This window comes from Puma concolor, chromosome C1 (assembly GCF_028749965.1).
Source record: "Puma concolor isolate L17-30 chromosome C1, mPumCon1.1.hap2, whole genome shotgun sequence".
NCBI classification, from domain to species: domain Eukaryota; kingdom Metazoa; phylum Chordata; class Mammalia; order Carnivora; family Felidae; genus Puma; species Puma concolor.
The window spans coordinates 24,587,429-24,614,156 of NC_141674.1; the positions used below are offsets into that span (position 1 = coordinate 24,587,429).

The window sequence follows — 26,728 nt, forward strand, 5'->3', positions numbered from 1 at the left end:
CGTGGGTGAACATGAAGAGGGCCAGCTACAAGTCCAGGAGAGAGGCCTGGGACAGATCCTTCCTCCAGAACCCTCGGAAGGAACCAACCCTGCCCACACCTTGACTTCCAGCCTCCAGAAATTCGAGACAATGAATTTCTGCTGTTTAAGGCGGCCTGTAGTGTTTTGACACAGCAGCGCTCACAAACTGATACACACCCACTATGAGAACTGAGCTCCGCGAGAATGGCAAGCTGGTTTGTCTTGTTCACAGCTGTCCCACAACATGTCAGTACTGTTCCTGAGCACCGGGTACCGCTATTTAACTGTTTCACTTGCATACATGACCCTGAAAGCTTTTCAAGGGAAGAGGGTGTCGGGGTGTTCGTTAAAAACCTGTTGAGTACATGAAACCATTTCACTCTTTCCAGAATTTCTGCGAAGCGCCGGCAAGTAAAATGTGTGCGGACTGATAGGTCAGAGCTCTCATTCTCCGGGCGACTTTAATATGCACGTCGTGCTTTCAGCTCTCCGGACAAAGACGCCGACACTTCGCAGGTCCCTCGAGTGGGACTCAGAAGACCGAACAGAGCTCCAGCCTTCTGCTAGTGTCCGTTCTTGCCCCTTTTGGCATCTCGGGACTTGTAGTTTTGTCCACTATATCTTTGCTGGAGAAACGAACGCTGAGACCACAACTCCCGTCACCGCGCGAGGACTGGCGCCATCAGAGCGCAGCCTCAGGAGGGGGCACGGGCGCCATTGACTAACCCGCTGGTCGAAGGGTCCGCCTTCCTGAGCCTAGGAGCCCCTGTGATTGGTCAGCTGCCTCGCTTCTCACGGAGGGGGCGACAGGTGAATGAAAGAGGGGCGTGTCGCTGTGCGGTAGCTCGGCCGCAAGGCTGGATCCCGCTGAAAGGTGAGAGTCGAGAAGCGGGTTCGCGCTACCCCTTTCATTGGTTTGGGGAACATTCGGGGCGCCCCAGGAGGTCCGCCTTGGGTGGAGGGAGCGGGCAGAGAGCTCCCCTCTTGGTCGGCCTCCCTCGGACCTCCGGGCCCTGGCTGCTCCCGAGACCTCCCACCACCCAAACCTGAGCTGGATGACCGACCCTTCCCTCCCTCCAGAGTGGGGAGCGTCGGCGCGGCGGCAGCTGTCCCCCTTTCCGTGGTATTGGGCTGTCTCGCCGCGTCGTCCAGCCGGGTGGTCCTGGCGCCCGCCCATTGCGATGGTGCTGGGACGCGAGGGCTCGGCCAGGTTGGGGCAATGCCCACCGCAGCGATGGTCACTTTGTCTGCAGGAGGCAACGAGACGGGTAAGGCCCCTGTTTCCCACCCTCAGGAGCCAAAGACCGGTCCAGGAACTGGTTCCGGTGATCTCCGCGGGGTCGTCTGTCTTTGGAAGGTGGGGAAGGGGTGGAGATCCCCTTGTCTTGGGAACAGTTTAGCAGGTGAACCCAAGGTGCAGTTGACCCTGAAATTTTTTCTGTGAAAATGGAAACTCTTCTCCCGTGTCGTTCCCCTTCCCTCCATGCGTTGGGAGAGGAGTGACTTCCTGAACCCTATGGGGAGTCAGGTTGGCATAGCGGTTAAGAATGTCAACCCTGGAATCAAACCAATTTTGGTTTCAGTCCTGACTTGCACATGTTAGCTATAAATCTGAACTTCAATTTCCTCCCCTAAAAAAGAGGATATAACAATGATATCTACTGCATTGGGTTATCGTGAGGTAAAAGTTAATTAATGCTTGTAAAGTACTGTCTACAGTGCTTCATGAAGAGTGGTGTTCAGTAAATGCTAGCAATGGATGAGCAGGTTTTCATTATTCTCAGGTTGGTGAGACTGAAGGAGTCTTGGCAGAGTCGGCGGGTGGAATTCAAGGCTGGTTTTGGTGCCAGCATGAAGGCAGTCATGTGATCTGGGTAGCATTCCCTAGGGGAACGTGGGAGTGTGCTGTAGAGAGTAGTGTTGGCATCTGCTCTCTCCCGGAGGACATGCACGGTGTACTTGGCTCATTTTTCTATTCCTGGCACCTTCCTTGTATGTAACCGGTAACTGTTGAATTGAATTGCAACAGTCAGAGGGCTGGGGGTTCCCCTAACCGGTGAGGCTAAGTGTACTTCTGACAGCAGTAGATCCAGAGAGCTTCTTTCCAAGGAGAAGTAGTGATCCTCAGCCTGTCCCACGGTTGCAGGGCACCAAAGGCAAGTGATATGAATAAGGATTTCCACAGTATATGCCAAATACAGGGTTGGGGAAAGGGTTGTGGACAGACTTTTGCCAAGTTAAGGAGTATTGACATGACCCGACAGAATCTGGATTATTTGCAGAGAGAAAGCCAAAGGAAATGGGTTTGGGGTACTGTTGCTGGAAAGGAGCATCTTCCAGTGAAAGATGGAAGTGCCCTGTCGATAAAACTGTTCTTCAGCTAAGAAGTGTTGGGCCTACTCCGGTTTATCTCCCTGATTGGCCAACTCGTTATTCCTCTGCCCTTCCTCCTTTACCCCCTTTGTTTAAAAAGAAAAAAATGAAAGCAGTACATGCACTTAGTGAAACATTCTAACAGGTTGAAAATGAAAAGTAGAGATCCCTTCACATACTTCTTACCCTTAATCCCTCTTCTCAAGGGTGTCTGCTATTAACTCTTGCTTGTGTAACCCTACATTGAAAAAAATCATGCTTATACAGATGGAATCATATGGTACATTTTGTTTTGCTTCTTGTCTTTTTCTCTGAATATACCTTGATGACCTATCCATAACAAACACACACAACTCTGGCTCATTAAAAACGTGGCTGCATAGTATTCCCCTGTGTGATTGCACCTCATTTATTTAACTTGTCCCCTGTTGGACATTCTTTATACTTTTGTGCTCATATAAAAGCCTGGTGAATGGACATCTCTGAACTTGTAATTTGATATTTTTTGGCAACACATCCAAAAGGGTAAATTTTTATATTGATATTTCTGGGACAAAAGAAGTGTGCATTTTAAGTTTTAATAAATATTGCAAAATTCCTCTCTAGAATGGTGTTCCAAGTTACATCTGCATCACCAGTGGATATTAGCACATGACAGTTGAAAAATGTGATGTTACCAGTCTGATAGGTTTTCTTTCAGTTCTGAGGAAGGGAGTAAACTGTGGTATTGAAATGTTGTATTTTCCTATATCTTGATTTTCCCTTCATATTTTTTCTTTTTCTTTAAAGTTGATTTATTTATTTTGAGAGACAGAGAGAGAGAGAGAGAGAGAGAGAGAGCATGAGCAGGGAAGGAGCAGAGAGAGAGAGGGAGAGAGAATTCCAATCAGGCCCTGAGCTGTGGCAGAGCCTGAGGCGGGGCTCGATCTCATGAACCCATGAGATCATGACCTGATGACCTGAGCTGAGATCAAGAGTTGGACCCTTAACGAGCTGAGCCACCCAGGCACCCCATTTATATTTTTTTTAAGGTTTTTTTTTTTTTTTAATTTATTTTGAGAGAGAGAGAAAGAGAGTGTGCACCAATGCGTGTGAGTCAGGAAGGGACAGAGAGAGGGAGACAGAGGATCCAAAGCAGGCTCTGCACTGTCAGCGTAGAGCCCGATTCAGGGCTCAAACTCATGAACCTTGTGAGATCAAGACCTGAGCCACCCAGGTGCCCCTCCCTTCGTATTTTGATTGCCAAAGGCAGCAGCAGGAACTGCTGGGAAGGCTTGGTTGGAAAAGTCAGAAGAGATGGGAATGACAGTGAAGCCTTAGTCCTGTGACAACTTTCAGGGTTGATTTATTTGGGAATTGTAGAATTTTGCAGATATCTAACGGTTTTCTTCCTTTCTGAAGCAAATGTTAATTTTAACTACTTTGGATGAAAAAATTCCAGAAATTATGATATAACTTCCTTGACTTTAAAACGAATATAAACAGATAAGAATCTTCTTGAGGACTTAAGCCCATCACTTATAGCCCTGGGCTATAATTTAGTGCTGTCCTAAGGCCATTTTGAATATGTAGGAGCATTTAATGTTGCTTAGCTAAATGGCCTCAGGCTGATGTTTTGAAAAAATTCCTGGGTCTATTTTTTTAAGAAACATTTTTTACCTTTTCCTGGCTGTCAACTCTCACTTTTGTCAGTTTACCGTCTTATAGAGGATCCTCTCTACTTTTCTCCCTAATTGGTTGTCTAGTTTCTAAACTGAAACAAGTGAAATGCATCACTTGTTATAAATATGTATAAAGTAAGTGTGAACTGCCAGTTAATAAGGTTCTTGTGGGTCTTTAATGAGTATAGTCCGTGTAGTTAGTACACAGACTATGGGGAATCAATTTTGCCAATGGAAGAGCCCTTTTTGTGGGGAGAAAGTGCCTGGTTTTTGGCTGGTTAGGGTATTGTGGCATTGCATTTGTAGAAAGGAAGAGCACTAAGGAGTTGTGAGTTGTGGTTGGCAGCTCTAACCAGGCCTTTTGTGATTCCAGTAGAGGGATGATGGACTTGGTTCTAGAAACTTCCCTGTGCCCAGTGGGTCAATACGGAAAAGGGGTAGTCAATGGATTGTTACGGAAACCGAAGTTCTGCTGCTTGTCGCTCTAAAGGCCAATACTCAAGAGATGAGTTTTGATTGAAAAAGAATGTGAGTTTTGTTCAGAAGCCCAGGGACCTGGGGAGAAGGCGGACTCTTGTCCAAAAGCCAACACCGAGGTTTCTGCCTGACCCAGGGATTTTTAAAGCGATTTAATCAGTTAACGGAGTACCATGGTCTTTGACATTTCTTGATTGTGTGAGGACTTGATGATGCCAGCTACAGAATTATCTCAGTGCTCAGAGGTTGTGCAAGAACGTCTGGTTCCTGGTTACCCGGGGGTTGTGCAAGAGCACTCTGATCTTTCTGCAAAGGAGGGCAAGGTTTGCAGATGTGTAAAGGGAGGTCAGCAAAGTCATTTGCGTGACCTTAAAAAAGAAAAACATTTTGCTCAATGTTTCTGGGCTAATCAGAAAGCTGAGGTGGCTTCAAACAGACTTGCTGGCCTTTGTGGCCTAGGAAAGTTCTGGTCCTTCATTCCCCAAGGCCAGTGGTCCGCAAGTCTTAAAAGAAAGTAAATTAGTTCTGTTACAGATGAAGGGCCTTAAGTCAGCAAGCAAGGAGTGTGTTAACTTGAAGTAGGTTGACCCTTAAGACCAGGCTGGAGTGCTGTTGGAGGTTGGCTCTGTGGTTTGTGTGATGGGAAAAGATGGAAGAGAGAGAGCTCGGGGAAGGTCAGCATCTGTCTTTCGCAGTAGCAGAAGGATGGTAAACTTGATTTATACCTGCTCTACTTAGCAGTTAAGAAAGGAGTATTCCTTTCTACTTACCGAACCTACTTTGTCCAAAGCACTTTGCCAGGTGCTATGGGGGATAGCAAATGAAGTAAGATGTGGCTTGTACCTTCCAAGGCTTTTAGTCCCCTGACCAATGAGGGTCAGGACCTAAAGTTTGGAGGAGTGGACCAAGGATAGTGGAGTCAATCCGTTAAGAGTCTCTCAATTGCAAGAGTAGAAAACCCAGCTGAGACCAGCTAAGGCAAAAAGGGACTTAACTGGCCTCTGGCACAGCGTGAGTTGGGGCCCGGATGGTGTCCCCGGGGCACCTGTTGTTCCTGTCTGAACTGAGCTGTCATCTTTGTTGGGCGGTTCTCTTGGTGGTGAGGCAGCATCTTAAAAAAAATTTTTTTTAATGTTCTTATTTATTTTTGAGACAGAGAGAGACAGAGCATGAGCAGGGGAGGGGCAGAGAGAGAGGGAGACACAGACTCAGGAAGCAGGCTTCAGGCTCCGAGCTGTCAGCACAGAGCCCGACGCGGGGCTCGAACTCACAAACTGCGAGATCATGACCTGAGCTGAAGTCGGACGCTCAACCGACTGAGCCACCCAGGCACCCCTGTGAGGCAGCATCTTTGACACCCACATGCCCACCGAGTAGAGAGTGCTCTTCTTTGGGTGCCCCAGTAAACATTTCATTGCTTTTCATTGCTCTGACCAAGCCACATGGCCATCTCTCAGCTAATCACTGTGGTCAGAAGGTGGGACACGTTGATTGTGGTGGCCTCTATTATATCTAGAGCCTGAGGACGGGGCCAGCTTGATGCAAAACACGTTGGCCAATGGAGTACCTGGGTGCCTCAGTCAGTTAAGCATCTGACGTTGGCTCAGATCATGATCCCACCGCTCATGAGTTTGAGCCCCACATCAGGCTCTGTGCTGATGGCTCAGAGCCTAGAGCCTGCTTTGGATTCTGTGTCTCCCTCTCTCTGTGCCCCTCTTCCAATCGCACGCGCGCTCTCTCTCTCAAAAATAAATAAAGATTAAAAAATTAAAAAAAATTCAAAACACATTGGCGAAGAATGGGGGAAGGGTGGTTCTATCAAAGCCAGAAAAACTACCAAAACCATAAGAATGATGAATGTGTGCTGGCTGGCCCACCAAATGCTTCCATAAAGTAGTAATAGGTGTGTGCCCAGACTGGTAAGTATGGTCTCTGAGTTCCGTATCAGGACTGAACTATAAGTCTTAGATTTGGGTGTTATCTATATTTTGAGTCTTTAAAAATTTTTTTAAATGTTTATTTTATTTTGGGGAGGAGGGGCAGGGAGAGATGGGGGACACAGAATTTGAAACAGGCTCCAGGCTCTAAACTGTCAGTATAGAGCCCGATGTGGGGCTCAAACCCACAACATGGGGCTCAAACCCACAAACCACAAGATCATGACCTGGGCCGAAGTCGGGCGCTTAACCAACTGAGCCACCCAGGCGCCCCAGTGTCTGACTCTTAATATTGGCTCAGGTCCTGATCTCATGATTCATGAGATCGAGCCCCCCTCTGTGCTGTTAGCACAGTTGGGATTCTCTCTCTCCCTCTCTTTCTGCCCCTCCCCATTCATGCTTTCTCACTCTCTCAAAAATAAACTTTAAAACAAAAGGAAAAAGTAATTGGTGAATTAACTTCAAAAAAACAATCTTGGCAGAGATTCAGGCTACTCCAGAGCAGCACAAGCTGGTGGAGACATGGAGATGCAGTCCTATCATGCCAAGCTCTTGGGGGAGTTGAATGAACAGCGAAAGAGGGACTTTTTCTGTGACTGCAGCATCATCGTGGAAGGGCGGATCTTCAAGGCCCACAGGAACATTTTGTTTGCCAACAGCGGCTACTTCCGAGCCCTGCTCATTCACTACATCCAGGACAGCGGGCGGCACAGCACCGCCTCCCTGGACATAGTCACCTCCGATGCCTTCTCCACCATCTTAGACTTCCTGTACTCTGGGAAGCTGGATTTGTGCGGGGACAACGTGATTGAAGTCATGTCGGCGGCCAGCTACCTGCAGATGAACGACGTGGTGAACTTCTGCAAGGCCTACATCAGGTCGTCCCTTGATATCTGCCGGAAGATGGAGAAGGAGGCTGCCGTGGCTGCAGCGGTGGCGGCGGCGGCCGCGGCAGCGGTGGCGGCTCATCAGGTGGACGGCGGGAGCCCCAGTTCAGGCAGGGAAGGGACCGCCTGTGACACCAAGAGCGTGGTCCCCTCTCCGGCCGAGGGAGAGGAGAGGGTGGACTGTCCAAGAGAGCCCCCTCGCAGTGACTGCAGAGGCTGCCACCCCCTGGAACTGGCGGCGAAGGACGGCCAGGGCAGTGGCCCAGCTGACAGTGACCTCTCTATTCTGCCCAAACAGATAGAGCCCAAGGTGGAGTTTGATGCCGACGAGGTGGAGGTGGAGTTGGGCGAACAGCTGCAGCCGTATGCCACCCCACTCAGCCTGGCCCACATGGACGAGGGTTTGCCCGGTGGCCAGGCCATCGACTTGGCTTACAGTAACTACCACGTGAAGCAGTTCCTGGAGGCACTCCTGCGCAATGGTGCCGTCCAGGGCAAAGGTGACGTGGACCATCACTTCTCTGGAAGTTTGGAGGGAAGACCAGAGGGTGCGGGAGGAGCCATGAGTGCCGTGATGGATGTCCAGACTGACTGGTATGGAGAGGACTCAGGTGAGCTCCATTCGCCTTCAGCATCTCTGCCGGTCACTTAGCACGCACACCTGTGCCTTACTGGCTCCCATCACCATGATCGTCAGCATTGCCATTGTCACTGCTGTCATCACCACCATCTCCACCACCGTCATCACCACCACATTATCACCACCACCACCAGTAGGTGTTAGTTGAGCACCTGCTGTGTGCAGGGCATTGTCTCTTCCTGTGTGTTACTATTTTACCTCTACAACTAGAGTATAAGGGTGTTGAGGGCAGTTTGAAGACGTGGGAAAAAATCTACTGTTTTTTACTAACCAGCAGTGGGGCTTCAGTTAAATCAGTAAATCTCTTTGAACCCATTTTGTTCTGGAGATAATCATCCCTGCCTTGCCTTTCTCACAGCATTGAGGACCAAATGAGAAGGTTTTCAGAAATTTTTCTCATGTACGAGAACATATTCTAAGAAATTTATTCTTCTCTGTGTTAACCTTGGTGCCTGGCACATAGTGGACAGGCAGTTTTGGTCGATGGTGCATCTACTTGAGAATATCTAAAATGAGTCGGCATTTGGCTTTATGTGAATAAATTTCTTATATCCTTTGGTAGGCTTTTAAAAAAATATTTAAGGGGCGCCTGGGTGGCTCAGTCGGTTAAGCGTCCGACTTCGGCTCAGGTCATGACCTCACAGTTTGTGGGTTTGAGCCCTGACTTGGGCTCTGTGCTGACAGCTCAGAGCCTGGAGCCTGTTTCAGATTCTGTGTCTCCCTCTCTCTGCCCCTCCCCTGCTTGCACTCTCTCTGTCTCTCTCAAAAACAAATAAATATTAAAACAAATTAAAACAAATTTAATGTTGATATATCTAAAGATGTGTGTGTTTTAATTAAATCATCAACCTTAAACTAGCTTTTATATCAAATATTTTACTTTTGTAGGCTTTTGTGTTTTAAGAGAACTTGGTTGTTCCCCTGAACATTCTGAGAGATGAGTTAACATGACTAACTCTCCTGAACAGGTTGGGTAATTGTGTTGTAAAGTGTCTTGGAGAGAGAAATAGATTTGGCCGCTACCTTACTGATGAAAGTACCCTATAGCTTCCAGAACCTCAAGCCAAGAAATTAATGAATCCCAATTTAAATTCACCCTTCAATACTGAGCAGTGAAAGTATTTTAGATAAGGGAGATCAGCTGCTTTTATTTGTTACTAAGTGGCTGTCTTGAGATGTTTAATTTCATTTTTTACAGCAAGAACTCTCTGTATGTCTGATTAAAACTAGGCTTGGAAACTTGAAAATGCTCTTTCTGATCCTCAGGGACACTGGCTTAACCAGCATTTAGAAGGTAGTGGTTGTTTTCAGTGAACACACTATGGGAACGGGTTGAAATCTCATTTCCGTGCATGATAGCACTTCACAGACGGTGACCACCCTTTCACATCCATTAGACCCTCATGAGTTTGGCAGATGAGTGTGGAGAAACCAAGACCCACAGGGTTTGGTGAATTTCCTGAGAATGCAGAGCTGGTAAGTGGCAGAGCTAAACCTAGCAACCTGGGCTGGCTTCATTTCATTGAAACAAACTCTGAAGGCAGCACACGGATGTCAGTGCCATGGTTTTATCTTTCAAGCCCTCTGCGCATAAGCACAAGTATCAAGAAATAGTCTTCAGCTCTATGCCATCTTCATTCAAGTCCAGTCCCTCAGTCTGTAAAGTCAGGTTTCCAACTACAAGGTGCTGTGGCAAGGCAGCCCCCCCTGGCCCTGGCCATGCCTGTTGTGTGCCAGGTTTCGATTCCATTCACACGGCTCCTGGGTAAATTTATTCCAAATGCCAAGGCGCAGAGTAGGACTGATTTGTTTGGTCGTTCATTTATTTGCTCAAATATTTTGAGTACCTTCCTGGTGAAGATTCGAAGATAAGTCAGACATGGATCCAGCCCTCAAAGAACTGAGGGTGTCTTAGAGGAGATGGGATGTGTGTAATTGGCATCACATGATGAAAAGTCACCAGGGCTGGAAGACAGATGGAGGTGTGATTTTCACAGTAGTCCAGAAGCAGGAGAACCGGATTCCTCGTGGGAAATCAGGGAGGCATTATGAAGGTGGCATCTGAGGGCAAGAAGAGACATAGGGAGAAATTGATTGGAGTCAGATTATGGAAAACCTTAAATGCTAAGAGGTAAGGTTTTGTCTGTAGGCATAGGGGAATTTTTGATAGTTACTGAGCTTGGAAGTGGACAGGATCTGTGCTTGTGGGACATTAATTTGGCCCCAGCACCCGATGGTGTGGAGATGGGAGACAAGGGCAGGGAGACAGTCAGGAGGATGTTGCGATAATTCTGTAGCCACATTGCTTATATCTGACGTTAGCAGACACTGCCAGATCATAAGGTCCTCCTGTAAAGTCTTCTCCCCCCAGACCTCCCAACTCCAGTTCCAGCACCTGCCATTGCTTCTTGGAAAGTTCATCTACATTCGTCACCTCCACTGTTTTACTTCCTACTCTTTTCTCCGCTCACTGTGGTCTGGCTTCTGCCCCCTCCACACCACTGACACTGCTGCCATGAGGTCAGTCATAGATTTGCTAGAGTCAATCCAGTGAGCGATTTTCTTTTTTTTTTTTTTTTTAATTTTTTTTTTTCAACGTTTATTTATTTTTGGGACAGAGAGAGACAGAGCATGAGCGGGGGAGGGGCAGAGAGAGAGGGAGACACAGCATCGGAAACAGGCTCCAGGCTCTGAGCCATCAGCCCAGAGCCCGACGCGGGGCTCGAACTCACGGACCGCGAGATCGTGACCTGGCTGAAGTCGGACGCTTAACCGACTGCGCCACCCAGGCGCCCCCAGTGAGCGATTTTCAAGTGTTACCTTACTTGGCCTCTCTCAGTAGTTGACTCTGCCCTTTCTTTCCTTCTTGAAATTCTTTCTTCCTCTGGTTTCTGACACTGTGGGTACCCATTGCTCTTAACCTCTGCCCATTCCTTTCCAGTCTCATCACGGGGTCATTTAATGCCAGTGTGGCCAGTTCTCCATCATTGGCTTGCTTTTTCAACATCTTATCATTGCTGCTAACTAATTAATTAACTAACTCATCAGTTTGTTCTCTGTATTTATAGGTCTGATTCTGCTTTTTGTTTGCTTATTCATTTATTTGTTTTTTTAGGTTCCATGGATGAGTAAAATAATATGGTGTTTGTGTTTCTCAGTCTGACTTATTTCACTTAGCATTATACTCTCTAGGTCCATGCATGTAGTGGCAAATGACATGATCTTATTCTTTTCTGTGGCTGAGGCATATCCCAGTGTGTGTGTGTGTGTGTGTGTGTGTGTGTGTGTGTGCGTGCGCGCGTGCACACGCAAGTGTGCATATGCACCACGTTTATGTCACATCTTCTTTATCCATTCATCTATTGATGGACACAGGTTGTTTCCATATCTTGGCTATTGTAAATAATGCTGCAATAGACATAGGGGTGCATGCATCTTTTCAAATTAATGGTTTTCTTAAGCTTATTTATTTTGAGAGAGAGAGAAAATACGAGCAAGGGAGGAACAGGGAGAGAGAGAGTGAGAGAGAGAGAGAGAGAGAGAGAGAGCGCGAATCCAAGCAGTCTCCGTGCTGTCATCATAGAACCTGATGCAGGGCTCAAACTCACCAACCGGGAGATCATGACCTGAGCCGAAATCAAGAGTCAAATGCTTAACTGACTGAGCCACCCAGGTGCCCTCAAATTAGTGTTTTTGTTTCCTTTGGGTAAATACCCAGTAGTGGAATTTGAGAGACCTCCATACTGTTTTCCACAGTGGCTGTACCAATTTATATTCCCACCAACAGTGCACACGAGTTCCTTTTTCTCCACATCCTTTTCAGCGCTTGTTATTTCTTTTTGATTCTAGCCATTCTGACAAGTATAAATAAAGGTGATATCTCGTTGTGATTTTGATCTGCATTTCCCTGATGATTAGTGACGTTAAGCATCTTTCATGTGTCTGTTGGCCATCTGTATGTCTTCTGTAGAAAAATGTCTATTCAGGTCCTCTGCCTGTTTTTTAAATCATACTGTTTTTATGGTGTTGAATTGTGTAAGTTCTTCATATATTTTGGATATTAACCCCTTCTCGGATTTATCAGTTGCAAATATCTTCTTCCATTCAGTAGGTTGCCTTTTTGTTTTGTTGATGGTTTCCTTTGCTGTGCAAAAGCTTGTTATTTTTATGTAGTGCCAATAATGTATTTTTGCTTTTTTCCCTCTTGCCTCAGGAGACATACCTAGAAAAATGTTGCTGTGGCCAATGTCAGAGCAATTACTGCTTGTGCTTGCTTCTAGAATTTTTATGGTTTCAGGTTTTACATTTAGGTCTTCAATCCATTTTGAGTTTACATTTGTGTATGGTATAAGAAAGTGGTCTGGTTTCATTCTTGTGCATGTAGCTGTCCAGTTTCCCCAGCATTGTTTATTGCAGAGACTGTCCTTTCCCCATTCGTATATTCTTGCTTCCTTTTTCCTAGATTAATTGACCATGTAAGTGTAGGTTTATTTCTGGGCTCTCTATTCTGTCCCACTGATCTGTGTGTCCATTCATTCAATCATTTAACAGATATTTATTGAGCACTGACTATATGCCAGACACTGTTCATCAGCATGAACAAAAGGTAGTCCTTGTCCTCATGGAGCTGATGTTCCAATGCAGGGAGACAGACAACAAACATATAAATAAGTGTATAATATGAAGAGAACAAAAGCAGGGGAAAAGTTGACAGAGAGTGAAGGGGATGCTATTTTGTTTGGTGTTGACAAGGAAGGCCTTTCTAACAAGTTGCTTTTGAGCAGAAGCCATGAGGGAGGAAGAGAGCAAATTGTGCAGGTAAATCAGGGAGAAGAACATTCTGGGCAGAGGGAAGAGCAAGGTGCAAAGTGCAGGTCACACTTGTCGGGTGAACAGCAGGGTGCTGTGGAGGCTGGAGTGGGGTGGGTGAGGCAGAAGGTGCTGGAGGATGAGGTCAGAGAATTTGGGTGAGCACGGATCAGCTAGGGCCCTGAAGGCCATGAGAAGACCTTTGGGTCTTACTGCAAGAAGGGATACCACTAGAAGTTCTCAGCCAAGAGTGACTTGAAATGACATATATTAAAAGGATCCGGGGCGCTCGGGTGGCTCAGTCGGTTGAGCGTCCAACTTCGGCTCAGGTCACGATCTCGCAGTTTGTGAGTTCAAGCCCTGCGTCAGGCTCTGTGCTGACAGCTCAGAGCCTGGAGCCTGCTTCAGATTCTGTGTCCCCCTCTCTCTCTGCCGTACCCCTGCTTGTGCTCTGTCTCTCTGTCTTTCAAAAATGAATAAACACTTAAAAAATTTTTTTAAAAAAGGATCCCTTTGGGTAGTGGTCTTCTTGGATAAGACTGGACTGTGTCTCAAGGTAGAACGAACCAGATGTGCTAATGGCTTATGTGAGTGGTATGAGAAAGACAGAAGTCAAGGATGACCCTAAGGTTTTTAGCTTGAGCAGTTGATTTAGGCATGTTATGTTTGTGACGCCTCTCAGATATCCAAGTGGAGATGCTCAGTAAGCAGTTGCATCTGCATGTCTGGAGTTCCGGGTTAGGGGGCGCAGTCAGAGCTGAGATATAAATTTGGGAGTCATTAATGGGTCCATGGAATTTGAAACCTATATATCCCGTGAACTTATAGGTGTAGAAGGAGCAGATAAGAGATTTAAGGACTGAGCCCTGGGGAACTCCAGCATGTCAAGGTCAGAAAAATAGGGAGAAACCAGTAAAGGAGTCTGAGAGGGGGCAGGCAGTGAGGTAGGAGGAAAATCGAGAGTGATGGATGCCAGGAGGAGAAAGCGTTTCAGGAAAAAGGAGAAATTGACTATGTATAGTACTGTGTGTAGGCGGATTGAAAACTGATCACTGGGGAGGTCTTTGGTGGGTTTGACAAGAGCAGTGTCGATGAAGTAGTGGAGCAAGAGACCAAACGGCCTGAAACAGAGCTGGGGAATATAGATGGGAAGACAATGAGTATTGATGATTCTTTCAAGCAGTTTTGTTGTGAAGGAGACAGAGAAATACATCAGTAGCCAAAGGGCCATATGAGGTCTAGGTTTTTATTAAGGTGGAGGATCTAAAAGCATGTTCGTTTGCTGATGGGAATAGTCCAGGAGAGGGAGGATAATTGATGGTGGAAGAGAGGGGCAGTTGATAGATCGAGGGCAGACAAGGTCCCTGTACAAATGGCAGGGACAGTCTGGCTCTGCATGTGAGGAAGGACAGTTCGTTCGTAGGAACAGGAGTGAAAGCAGACCACATGTGTTCACAGGAGAGTTTGGGGGTAGCTGGGAGCATGTAGAGGTTCTCTTCTGATTGCTTCTCCTCAGTTAAAGCAGCAAGGATGGTGGCTGAAAGGAAGGAAGGGGCAGCGGGGGTGGAGAGCTGAGCAGAGGGAGGGTGTGGAATAGTCCCTGAAGAACCAAGGGCTCTGATATTAGTGCTCAGAGAGTGATGGTTAGATGGATTTGAAGTGAGACTAGAACACACAGTTGTGTTATTTTTCACCAGTGATGTTAGCTTGCCTTGTTTCAGGTATGGAATAGGCATAGATTTGTATTTACCCAGAATTTAGGTTTAACCAGGGGAATACAGATAGAGGGAGAGACAGGACTCAGGCAGTTGAGGGTGGATGCGAAGGAGTGATTTCAGTGATGGATTGTGGGTACTAAACTGGGGAAGGAGAGGCATGAGGATCCAAGGAGGTGAAGGACAGTAAAATGGCAGCATAGTCCATGGCTTGGTCCCAGCCAAGAAAGGACACTTAGGGGGTGAGCTGGAAAGATATGAGATGGTGACTGGGAAGTGGAGTGCTTGAAATGTGGACTGTGGAGCAAATGCAGTTATTGGCAATATCTTGGTATGGGGCCATGATTCCGCTCCCAACTATACACTAGCAGGGTGCTTTAAAAATATGCTTGGGAGGCACTTGGGTAGCTCAGTCAGTTAAGCATCAGACTTTGGCCAGGTCATGATCTCAGGGTTGGTGAGTTTGAGCCCACATCTGGCTCTGTGCTGACAGCTCAGAGCCTGGAGCCTGGAGCTTGGATTCTGTGTCTCTCTCTCTTCCTGCCCCTCCCCAACTCGTGCTCTGTCTCTCCCAAAAATAAATAAACATTAAAAAAACTTAAAAGATATGCTTGGGACAGAGATTGGACATCAGTATTTTTTAAGTTTCCCAGGTGATTCTTTTTTTTTTTTTAAGTTTATTTAATTTGAGAGAGAGCATGAGTGACGGAAGGGCAGAGAGAGAGGGAGAGACAGAGAATCCCAAGCAGGCTCCACACTGTCAGCGTGGAGCCCGACGTGGGTCTCAAATGCATAAACTGTTGAGATTGTGACCTGAGCCGAAATCAAGAGTTGAATGCTTAACTGACTGAGCCACCAAAGCACCCCTTTCCCAGGTGATTCTGATATGCAGGTCAAGTTGAGAACTCTTGGTCTAGGACCGGGTAGCTGACATGGGGTAGAAGACAAGGAGAAAAGGAGGTCATGGAACAGAGAGGCCAGGGTGTTGGGTCATTTTCAGTATTCACACCAAGAATTACGCTAGGAGTTACGTTGTGAAGGCAATGTGCTCAAATCTCCATGGAATGATGAGGTGACGTCGGGGCTCCTAGATGACTATGATAAGGAGAGGTTGGTATGCTACTGATGAGGTTTTGGGGTGATGGTAGGGTGGTCTGGAGCTGATGGCCAAGAAGGAAGTCTTGAAGACGTCTTTGGTGCAAAAGGTGATTTTATTAAAGCTTGGGGACAGGATCCGTGGGCAGAAAGAGCTGCACTGGGGTTGTGAAGAATGGCTGGTTTTATAGTATGGAGTTTGGGAGGAGGCCTCCAGAGGGACTTTGACATGCTAAAGCAGACTCCTAAGATACCTGAGGCCTTGCTCTCGTCAAGCCAAGGTTGCTTTCCCTCTAAGTAAGGCATTAACATTAGGACAGTAAGGGTTTCCTGGAGAAATGTTATACTCTATATTTGCCTCAAGTATTTGTCAATGGGCTGCAGGTTATAAGGAATGTAATTTTACCTGCCATTTCCTTCTTGGCTTTGTTTCCCACATCACTATTGAGGGGTGATGTTGGGGCTCCAGGAAATGGAGTCTATAGGTTTCTGGAGATTAGGCTGTGGATAAGATTGCCTTTTTCTTGCAATTTACTAAGATATTTGTAAACCCATGTCCTATAAGACTGTGATCTCTGTCAGCTGGCCATTTCCTTTGTCCTTAGGCAGCCAGGAGTGCCTAAGGAATATCACCCACGTCCCACCTGGGGAGGAGGGTGTGCTAGCTTGCATTTTGTCCTTAGCCCACCTCATGCTCTCTCATCACTATCATTCGATGGTGTGAGCTTCAAAAGATCTTAAGGTTTTCGAAGATGGAGGGAGGGACAGTGGTCTGGAGATGACAGTGAAGCACAAGGAGGATCCTACTCACCTCCGACCCAGAGGTGTCAGGGTTATGGGGTAAGGGAAGCAGGGTGTTCAGGGGAGAGCCAGGTCTCAATTAAAGCAACAGGTCCAACTTGCTGAAGATTTGCAAAACTGTATTCTTCCCTTCTTTCCCTAAGTTCCAGATGTATCTGTCTAACCCAGATATTCCCCCATGGATGCTATGGGACTGCCCCAAACACAGTAAAATCCAAACTGAACCCCTCATTGTCCCAGTACCTGCTTTTTCTCCTGTGTTCCCTGCCTCAGTTTATTCCACTGTCATCTACCAAATCAACGGACCCACAATCTGTGTCATTTTGAATCTTCTCTTTCCCTTCTCTCCCCTCCCCCATGTGGTCACTGCATGCTGTTAGCTTTACTTCTCTGCTTTAATTCATGACATCTCTCATCCTCTCCCCCTCTCTTCCTGCCTTTCATCTTGCCTCTCTTAAATCCTTCCCCTGCATTGCCCTCTGAGGGAGCTTTTAAAAGTCAGATCTGACCATGTACTCCCCCTCCTTAAGATTCTAGCTGCTTAAAGAATAAAGTCCAAGAGGGATGCCTTGGTGGCTTAGTTGGTTAAGCATCCAACTTTGGCTCAGGTCAATCTCAAGTTTGGTGAGTTCGAGCCCCGTGTCAGGCTCCGTGCTGACAGCGCGAAGCCTGAAGCCTGCTTCGGATTCTGTGTCTCTGTCTCTCTCTGCCCTTCCCTCACTCATGCTCTGTCTGTCTCTCTCTCAAAAATAAACATGAAAAAAATTCTTTTAAATCTTGCTCAAAGATCACTCTTCTGTGAAATCCTTTTCTGAACTCCTGGAGAGAATTCATTACTTTCCTGTCTATACTTCTTCATCACTTTGAAATTTGCATGTGTTACATTACATTGTATGAATTTGTTCACATGTCTTTCTGTCCTGCTAAACTTAACTTCTTGAGGGAGGAAACCGGTGTCTTGGTAATGATGGACCTTGTTAACGCAGTGTTGGGCATTCAGATGAACGTCTGTGTTGGTGAAATCGGATCATGAGAGGGGAAGGGGAGTGTGCTAATTCTTACTTTTCTGGTGGAGAAATAGTTAACAATTGGTTTTTCCAACGACTAACACTGGACCCATTTTACTTAATGTTTTTGTAGATAATTGAGAAGAAAGGTAAAGTATAACACCAGGCCGGTGAGGATAGATGGCCAGAAGGTTCCACAACCCCTGAGGAGGGAGCAGGAAACTGGCATCTCAGCCCCAGTGTGACCAATGAGAACTAAAATAATCTAACATATGTATATAGTGATGAGCCACGAGCTGCTGCTTTTATTCTAGGAAACCGCTTTGGACTCACTATAGATTATGAAGAGTGTTAGGCATTATCGGACGGGAACTAGAAACCAGAGAAAATCTCCACCCTTATGTAGAATGACGTCGGGTTCTCACCTGCGGTTCAGCTTGCCATACCTTTGGCAGCACCTTGGAAGAGACCAAGCCCAGCTAGGTATCCCGAGAAGGTCCCAGAGAAAAGGAGTTACTCCACTGTGGAAAGAAACCACAGAAGCCTGGCCTGCTTCATCAGTAAGGACACCAAGGACTTGGTGTTTGTGTTTATTGACGATGGTGACAAAAATGGCTGATATTTATGAGCCCTTACCATGTCCCAGGTGCCGTGCTTTAGGTGTTACTTCATTTCATTCTTACCATAATCCTTTAAGGTGGGAACTATTATCATCCGTATTTTACATACGAGTAAAGTAAGGCGCAGAGAAGTTACGTGAGATGTCCAAGGTCACACGGCTGGTAAGTGGTACAGCTGGGGCCTGAACCCAGGCTTCAGTGCCTGGAAAGCTTGAGTCACTAGTGCCTTCCTATGTGATGTGATATGGCCAAGGTCTACAAAAAGTCCTGAAGGGCGTGGATAGAGGGGACACATCTTGGAATACTGTAGTAAGGGTAACTCGGGAAACTTGAACAGTTTTTATACCTGGGGATTAATTGTGTTGCCAACCATAATGGTTGTACAAGTAAGATGGGGAAAAAAAGTTGGAAAACGATTTAAGTGAATCCCTGGATAGTTGATGATTTCAGGTAGATAGAGTTAATACGAATTCTAGTTTACGGTCTGTGTCATAGCACACCATTTCTGCACATGCCTGGAAGCTGTTCTTAGGAGCTCCTGTCAAAGAGAGCGTGGATCCTAGGGGAGAGAGAGACAGAGAGAGACAGAGAGAGAGAACATGGATCCTGATCCAGGGGTGTGATCCATCAATAACAGAGGTTTCCAAACTTTTGGGGGTCATGAGATCAATCGAGGAGGTCTGTGTTAGTCAGTTCAGGCTGCCACAGCAGAATACGACAGACTGAGTGGCTTAAACAACAGAAATTTGTTTTCTCACAGTTCTGGAGGCTCAGAGCCCAAGATCAAGGTGCTGGCAGGGTTTTTTCTTCCTGGCTGGCGGACAGCTGCCTTCTTGCTGGTCCTCACGTGGCCTTCCCTCTGTGCATGAACAGAGAGAGAGTGAGATCTCTGGTGTCTCTTCCTCTAATTATAAGGACACCAGTCCTATCAGGGTAGGGCTCCACCCTTATGACCTCATTTAACCTTAATTGCCTCCCTATCTCCAAATATAATCACACTGTAGTTTAGGGCTTCAATGTATGAATTGGGGGGGATGCAATACGGTTCATAACAAAGTCTCAATCAGCGTTGTCTTAAAATGAAACCAAACAGATTGACTGTTATTTTGGGAAGCTTTTCCACTTATCCACTGGAAGACACCACTGAGGTGGTGATGTAAGCTGTATCTCCAACTGAGCCACAGAGGTTGAAAGCCAGTAAGAACTGTATGGCATTCCTTGCCATCCTTTACCCTCCGGCTGATGGGGAGCCAGACAAAGACTTGGAATTTGCAGTGTCTTGCCGTTGGCTGGTGGTAGAGTTGATGTCCTCCCTCTCAATCTGGGCTGGAGGAATTCCCCAGCTCCTGATCACCTGTCGGAGGGTGGCTAGTGTCATTGTTGCTTACAGTGCAGCTAAATCAACCCATTTGGTTCCCCAGGTGATGTGCTGGTGGTCCCCATCAAGCTCCACAAGTGTCCTTTCTGCCCTTACACTGCCAAACAGAAGGGCATCCTTAAGCGGCACATCCGCTCACACACAGGCGAGCGGCCCTACCCCTGCGAGACGTGCGGCAAGCGGTTCACTCGACAGGAGCACCTGCGGAGTCATGCCCTAAGCGTAAGTGTCTGGACTGGCAGGTCTCCTGTGGTGAGGGCAGCGGGGGACACAGGGGAGGGGGTTCCCGACATCTGTCTGAAGTAAGGGTAAACCAGCCTGTCTTTTGGGGCGGCTAGGTGGCTCAGTCAGTTAAGTGTCCAACTCTTGATTTCGGCTCGGGTCATGATCTCACAGTTCGTGAGTTTGAGCCCTGCATCAGGCTCTGAGCTGATAGTGTAGAGCCTGCTTGGGATTCTCTCTCTCTTTCTTTCTCTCTCTCTCTCTCTCTCTCTGCCCCTCCCCTGCTGGCGCTGTCTCTGTTTCTCTCTAAAAAACAAAAACAAAAACAAAAAACAACAAACAAACAAACAAAACCTTAAAAAATGAACAAAACAGTTTGTCTTCTGTGTCTTTGTCCACTGGACTATTTTCAGAGAATTTTAAACATATGTTTCTACTAAATTAAAGCTGGGTTGGTAGCACTTAGAGAAAGTTAAAACTTATATGATTACAGACCAGTTTTCTTAGACTCAAGAAAGTTTAGATCCTAGTTAGGGATGGTTGTCATAAGGCAGAGAACAGCGGGGCTTGGACAGGGGATTGTGGGTCTGTTCTCACCAGTGTGATACTAAAGGTGAGAAAGCTGTATCCTCAGTTTCCCACCTAATGCCAGTACCTGGACATAGGGAAAGGACATGCTGCCCTTCATAAGGCCACCTGTGGGCAGCAAACAGGGCTCCAGACCAAGGTGACCTCCCTTCCCACTGGCTACTCCCTGGGAGCCCATCTCCCAGGTGAGTGGTTAATTCCCACCAGCTAAAAGGCATTCAGGCCATTTAGGAAGGCATGTATTTAAGATCATCTTTGAGCAAGGCAATCAGTCTTTGGGAAATCAAACATAAAAATGGGTTTGGACTTCAAAGGACACTATCAAGCATGTGACAACCCACAGAAAGGGAGAAAATACTTGTGAACCGTTTATCTGCTAAAAATCTAGTAACCAGAATATATAAAGAACACTTTCAATTTAACAATAAAAAACAAATAACCAGATTAAACAATGGATGTGAAGGGACATTTCTCCAAAGAAGAGATACAAATGGCCAATAAGAACATGAAAAGGTGCTCAACATCATTAGTCATTAGGGAAATGCAAATCAGAGCCACAGTAAGATACCACTTCAAATATACTAGAATTGTTATCATCAAAAAAAAAAAAAAAGTGTTGGCAAGGATGTGGAGGAATTGGAATGTTCAAACACTGCGGATAGGAATGTAAAATGGTGTAACCAATGTGCAAAACAATTTGGTGGTTCTTTAAAAAGTTAAGCATAAAATTGCCATAGGTCCCAGCAATTCTACATCAAGGTATATACCCAAGAGAACTGAAAGCATGCATTCACACAAAAAAGTACATGCCCACAAATGTTCACAACAGCATTATTCACAGTAGCCAAAAAGTGAAAACAACCCAAGTGTCCATCAACTGATGAATGAATAAAGAAATTGTGGTCTATCCATACAATGGACCCTTATTCAGCCATAAACTGGAATGAAGTTCTGATACAGCTACAACATGGATGAACCTTAAAAGCATTATGCTGCTTGAAAGAGGCCAGTCACAAAAGGCCACGTATTATATGATTTCATTTATATGAAATATACAAAATGTGCAGACTCATGCATATAGAGTAGATTAGTGGTTAGTAGGGGCTAGAGGGGTGTCGGATGGTAGCAGGGTGACAGTTTATGGCCACACGGTTTCTTTCTGGGGTGAGGAAAATGTTCTGGAATTAGCGGTGCCTGGGTGGCTCTGTTAGTTGGGCATTGACTTCAGTTCAGGTCATGGTTTGTGAGTTCGAGCCCCGCATTGGGCTCTCTGCTGTTAGCACAGAGCCCGGTTTGGATCCTCTGCCTACCCCATCCCTCTGCCCATCCCACCTGCCCTTCCCCAGCTCATGCTCTCTCTCTCAAAAATAAATAAACATTAAAAAAGTGTTCTGGAATTAGATGGTGGTGATAGTTGCACAACCTTGTGAGTGTACTAAAACCCATTGAATTGTTTGCTTTAAAAAGGTGAATTTCGGGGCAACTGGGTGGCTCAGTTGGTTGAGTGTCCGACTCTTAACTTTGACTCAGGTCATGATCCTAGGGTCATAGGATCGAGTCCCACGTTGGGATCCGTGCTGTGCATGGAGCCTGATTAAGATTCTTTTTCACTCTCCCTCTGCCCTCTCCCCTGCTCCTCTCTCTCTCTCTCAGAAAAAAAAAAAAAAAAAAAAAGTGAATTTTATAGAATGTGAATTATGGGTTTGAAAGAATCCAGACTTAAGATAAGTACAAAGTTACTGACTGCCTCTGCTCTCAGGGCTGGCCCCAGCACACTTGTCTGAAAGTAGCTTCATTCCATGGTCTTAAGTTTTTGTTTGTCTTTTTTCCTCCTCAATTTATATCTCCAGTCTGTCTTGGCAGCAACAGGTCCCTGGAGCCCCTAAGATGTTTCATTGATTGGAATCCTTATTCCCTCTGTCTTTCCACATTATACAAAGTCGAGTCTACTGCAGCCTAAAGACGTGGTATTCAAAGGCACCATCAGGTTGCAAAGGTCATGTACATATTCTGGTTGGCTCAAGTGCTGTGGGGTGGGTGTAGGAAGCCCAGAAGACCCCATGGAAGACAGGGACATTGGCCAGGATGTAGTGGCAGCTCCAGCAAGCTGGGTATAGTGCTGTTGGCCCTTGTCCTCCACCATTTCTCTCTGTCTCTCCCTCTTGTGTCCATCCTGCATCCAGAGTCTCTACAGGAGAGGCTTTGGTTCACAGAGCTCCTTTAGGCTGGAGCTCCTGAATAGCGCACACATTAGACAGTCCCTTATATGGAGGGGGCCCCTGGGGCTGCTGCCCTGAGGAGTTGCTGCGTGGGGTAGGAGATCAGGTTCCTTTTTCTAGTATGCAAAGCGCTTCTCCTAGGTAAGGAATGTATTTATCAATGAAGAGTTAAGAATGAGACATCTGCCACATATGGAGAAGATACCATCTAACAAGTCTGCCTCCCTAATAACTAGATAGTCCCAGGTACAGAAAAAGCCATGCTTAAAATCCCCATCAGTTTCCTGAATGCTCTTTATATGCTAGACATAGGGATATAGTAACAAATGTGACAGAGAACATGAATGAGAATGGTCCCTGCCTTCTTGGAGCTTATAGTCTAGTGAATTTACCAATAATTTGTTAGAAAACCAACAAAGGAAGGAGTATAGGTGGGAATATATAGCTGGGGACCTAACCTGACCCAGAGCATCAGCGAAGAGTTCCTTCAAAGGTATTAGTAGTAGCGGAGGCCTTGGCAATGGGGGGTGGGCACGTTCCTCGCATATCCAATGGCCTTGGGGTGGAAACACCTTCGTGAGGCTGAGGCTGTGGCAGAGAGAGCAAGCAGGAGAACGTTTACTGTGTCTGCTTATAATTTTAGGTCCATAGATCCAACCGTCCAATCATCTGCAAGGGCTGCAGAAGAACCTTCACGAGTCACCTGTCCCAGGGACTGCGGCGCTTCGGGCTGTGTGACAGCTGCACCTGTGTTACAGACACACACGATGATGAAGACGATTTGATGCCCATCAATCTTAGCCTGGTGGAGGCCTCGTCCGAAAGCCAAGAAAAGAGTGACACAGACAATGACTGGCCAATCTATGTGGAGTCTGGTGAGGAAAATGACCCTGCTGGAGATGATTCTGATGGCAGACAGCAGATTCGGCCCAACTTGTCAGATCAAGAGACACTTACGTAGCGGAAAATTCTGGGGGTGGGTAGGGGGAGAGGTTTTAGAATTTGTTGTTGCTCATTCTATGTTCGAAAGCCACCATCTGTCCAATTTTATGGAAACCGGAGAGGAACATGTTTTCGCTGTTACTATCGTTACATTTTTGTTACATTACACGGCGAAGGTTGGATTTTGTGACTCAAAGGACTGATGACTTCTTAGTGGAATGCCCTTGCTTTCTGAGGGCTTTGTTGAGTTAATTCTGAGTGAATTAATGCTTGCCCCAAGGCTTCCCATTTTTCCTGTTGTGCACCCAAACTCTGGTTAGGAGAAAGACAAGAAAGTCCCCATGCTTGAGACATTTAATTGTCTCATTCCTCTAGATTCCTTTTTTTTTTTTTTTGTCAGCTTTTTTCTCTGGAAATGTAGGCAAAAATATTTTGACATCAGTCTTACCTTTGCCAAGCTTCTCCTGATGGATTCCATATTTTAATTTTCTGGTGAAGTATTTTTTTTTTTAACATTTATTTATTTTTGAGAGACAGAAGGACAGAGCACGAGTGGGGGAGGGGCAGAGAGAGAGGTAGACACAGAATCCGAAGCAGGCTCCAGGCTCCGAGCTGTCAGCACAGAGCCCCACATGGGGCTTGAACCCATGAACCGAAGTTGGACGCTTAAACAACTGAGCCACCCAGGAGCCCCTCTGGTGAAGTCTCAAAGACAAAGCTTCACTGATACAAGGCAGGCAGGGCTGTTTGGCTCCATGAGGGTAAAGATACTTCTAAGACTTCAGTTTTAATGGCTGGGAGTATTTATGTGCACGCAAGCATGGAAATGAGCTGAGAGACTCCTGGGCACTCTGACTTGCCCAGCTAAGTTCAACTTTAAGTTAGTCCTGAGAAAGGAGACTGTGAGCCCAAGTCTGGGTGGTTTCCCTGTTTAGTTTGGGATCTGACTGGTCTGCACACACAGATAACCTGTTTTGTGATCATAAAACAAGTCATTTGGATGAAACTCAAACCCCTTCCCTGTGTTTTCCTGCCATTTTCAAGAGCCGCTGCTGTGTAATGTGGAAATGTAGCCCCTGCTGACGGCCTTCTACTTCGATTATGAATAGAACTTTAATTGGAGGGAAAGTGTGAGCCTGTATAAACAAGTTATATTTCTAAATCGTTTGCCTTTTAAAGTTTATTTATTTATTTTGAGAGAGAGAGAGAGAGAGAGAGAGAGAGTGAGTAGAGGGAAGGGGCAGAGAAAGAGGGGAGAAAGGATCCCAAGCAGGCTCCGGGATATTAGCCCAGAGCCTGATGCAGGGCTCGATCTCACAAACCATGGGGTCATTACCTGCGCTGAGATCAAGAGTCAGACACATCTTTTACCTTTTAAAAGATCCTCTGGAGGGAAAGAGAAGATTGGTAGAAGAACATGTTTTTAAAATCTTTGCAGCCAACACAGTTATTCTAACAGAAGAGGCTATACTTCTTTAAAAGGCTGAAGAGCAGGAAATATTAGGGATTAAGGGATATTCAAGGCACTTTCATGATTTTGTCTTATATTAAAGACATAAGACAAAAAGATAAAGACCTAAAGATAGATTTTTAAAAATTATTTATGTATTTATTTTAATTAGACTCCACACCCCACGTGGGGCTTGAACTCATGACCCTGAGAGCCAGCCAGACGCCCTCCAAAATGGATTTTTAAAAGAAATCCCTTCTTCTTCCTTTAATTTTAGTCTACTTGTGTTTCCAAAGGTAGTGAAATCACCTTTCTGCCTCTTGAGCAAAAATAATAATAATAATAATAATAAAAAACATTATAAATTGGCTTGTGAATGTTAATCATTGAAGAGTTCAAAATGTGCTTAAATCATCTTCTCAATAGAGGTTAGAACTCCAGAATGGTATTACTCGAACTGTGGCCCCCAGACAGCTGGTCTGTGAATTCTTCGATACCAAACTACACAGCAGGACCACGTGTTGGCCTGTAGTAGGTTGGAAACCTCAAAACTGGTCTTTTACCACAGATAGTTTGAAAATTATTGTTCTAGATCAAGAGTTGAAGACTAGAAATTATCAAGGACCAGAAACACTTTTCTTACCTGAAATGGAAATATTAGCTGTTGTTTACAAGGAGGGATCTTCGCAAATGGGAAACCTAATCGATTGTGTAGAAGGTGTACTTTGCAAGGAGTTAGGTTTGATATTTTTGCTCTGTTGAAGTTATTTCTGATGGTGGTTTTTTTTTTTTTTAAAGATTTTATTTATAAGTAATCTCCACACCCAACATGGGGCTCAAACTCACAACTCTGAGATCGAGAGTTGCATGTCTCATCAACTGAGCCAGCCAGGCACACCTAAATTATCTCTGGTGTTTTAATGTGACTTTTCTACCTCCCAGTTCAACTTCTGTGCCCACTTTCTTTGGTAGAGCAACCTCTTCAGTGACTCCATGACTTAATCACATGGCTGGGTCCAAAGTAAACACATTTACACTAGCAATTTCACTTTAGGACAGTGACTTTCAACTGCGGGTGATTTCGTCCCCCAGGGGACATTTGGCAATGTCTGGAGGCATCCTCAACTGTTACAACTCAGGGCAGGGTACTGCCGGCAGCCGGATGAGGTTGGTGTTCAACATCCTACAACGCATAGCATGGCCCCTTATAACAAAGGATTTTCTACTCCAAAATGTCAGGAGTACCAAGGCTGAGGAACCTTACCATCAGATAAAGTTGGATTTTTAAAATGACCTTTAATGAGTGAACTTAATTTTGTGTTATGTTTTAGGTTACCTTTTACCTTCATAATATTTAGTAGGCCCTCATGCTCCCACAAGTCTTGGAAAAGAGTGGAATTAGTAAAATCAGGAGCTGAGGCTAAATTGTTCATAACTTGCCTAAGCTCTAATTAGGTTTGTGATGTAGAAACTTAGAAATTCTAGGAACACCTGGGAGGCTCAGTTGGTTAAGCGTCCAACTTTGGCTCAGGTCATGATCTCATGGTTCATGCGTTCAAGTCCCGTGTCAGGCTCTGTGCTGACAGAGCTCTGTCTGTCAAAAGTAAACATTAAAACAGAAATGAAGGAAGGAAGGAAGGAAGAAAAGGAAGAACGAAAGGAAGAAACTCTGATCTGATTCATACTCCCAGAACCATTACTAGGTTCTTGTCATTTTAGCACATTTTATTTTATTATTATTATTTTTAATGTTTATTTATTTTTTGCGAGAGAGAGAGAGACTGAGCATGAGCAGAGGAAGGGCAGAGAGAGAGGGAGACATAGAATCTGAAGCAGGCTCCAGGCTCTGAACTGTCATCACAGAGCCTGATGTGGGGCTTGAACTC

General features: G+C 45.8%; 1 protein-coding gene and 1 long non-coding RNA gene across 2 annotated transcripts in view; one reads left to right on the forward strand and one right to left on the reverse strand.

Moving 5' to 3' along the window:
• The first annotated feature begins 410 nt into the window (after positions 1 to 410).
• Positions 411 to 26,135, forward strand: ZBTB8B (zinc finger and BTB domain containing 8B). The gene is made up of 4 exons (XM_025912643.2): positions 411 to 895; positions 6,952 to 7,967; positions 19,465 to 19,643; positions 23,094 to 26,135. The coding sequence occupies exons 2-4, from the start codon at positions 6,992 to 6,994 to the stop codon at positions 23,409 to 23,411; spliced, it is 1,473 nt and encodes a 490-aa protein (XP_025768428.1). The 5' UTR covers positions 411 to 895; positions 6,952 to 6,991; the 3' UTR covers positions 23,412 to 26,135.
• The window catches only part of LOC147577902 (uncharacterized), a 125,962-nt gene continuing 102,635 nt past the window's right edge, over positions 3,402 to 26,728 (reverse strand). The window contains exon 2 of the long non-coding RNA XR_015254591.1: positions 3,402 to 3,581. This is a non-coding gene — a long non-coding RNA (uncharacterized LOC147577902). The remainder of the gene's footprint in view (positions 3,582 to 26,728) is intronic.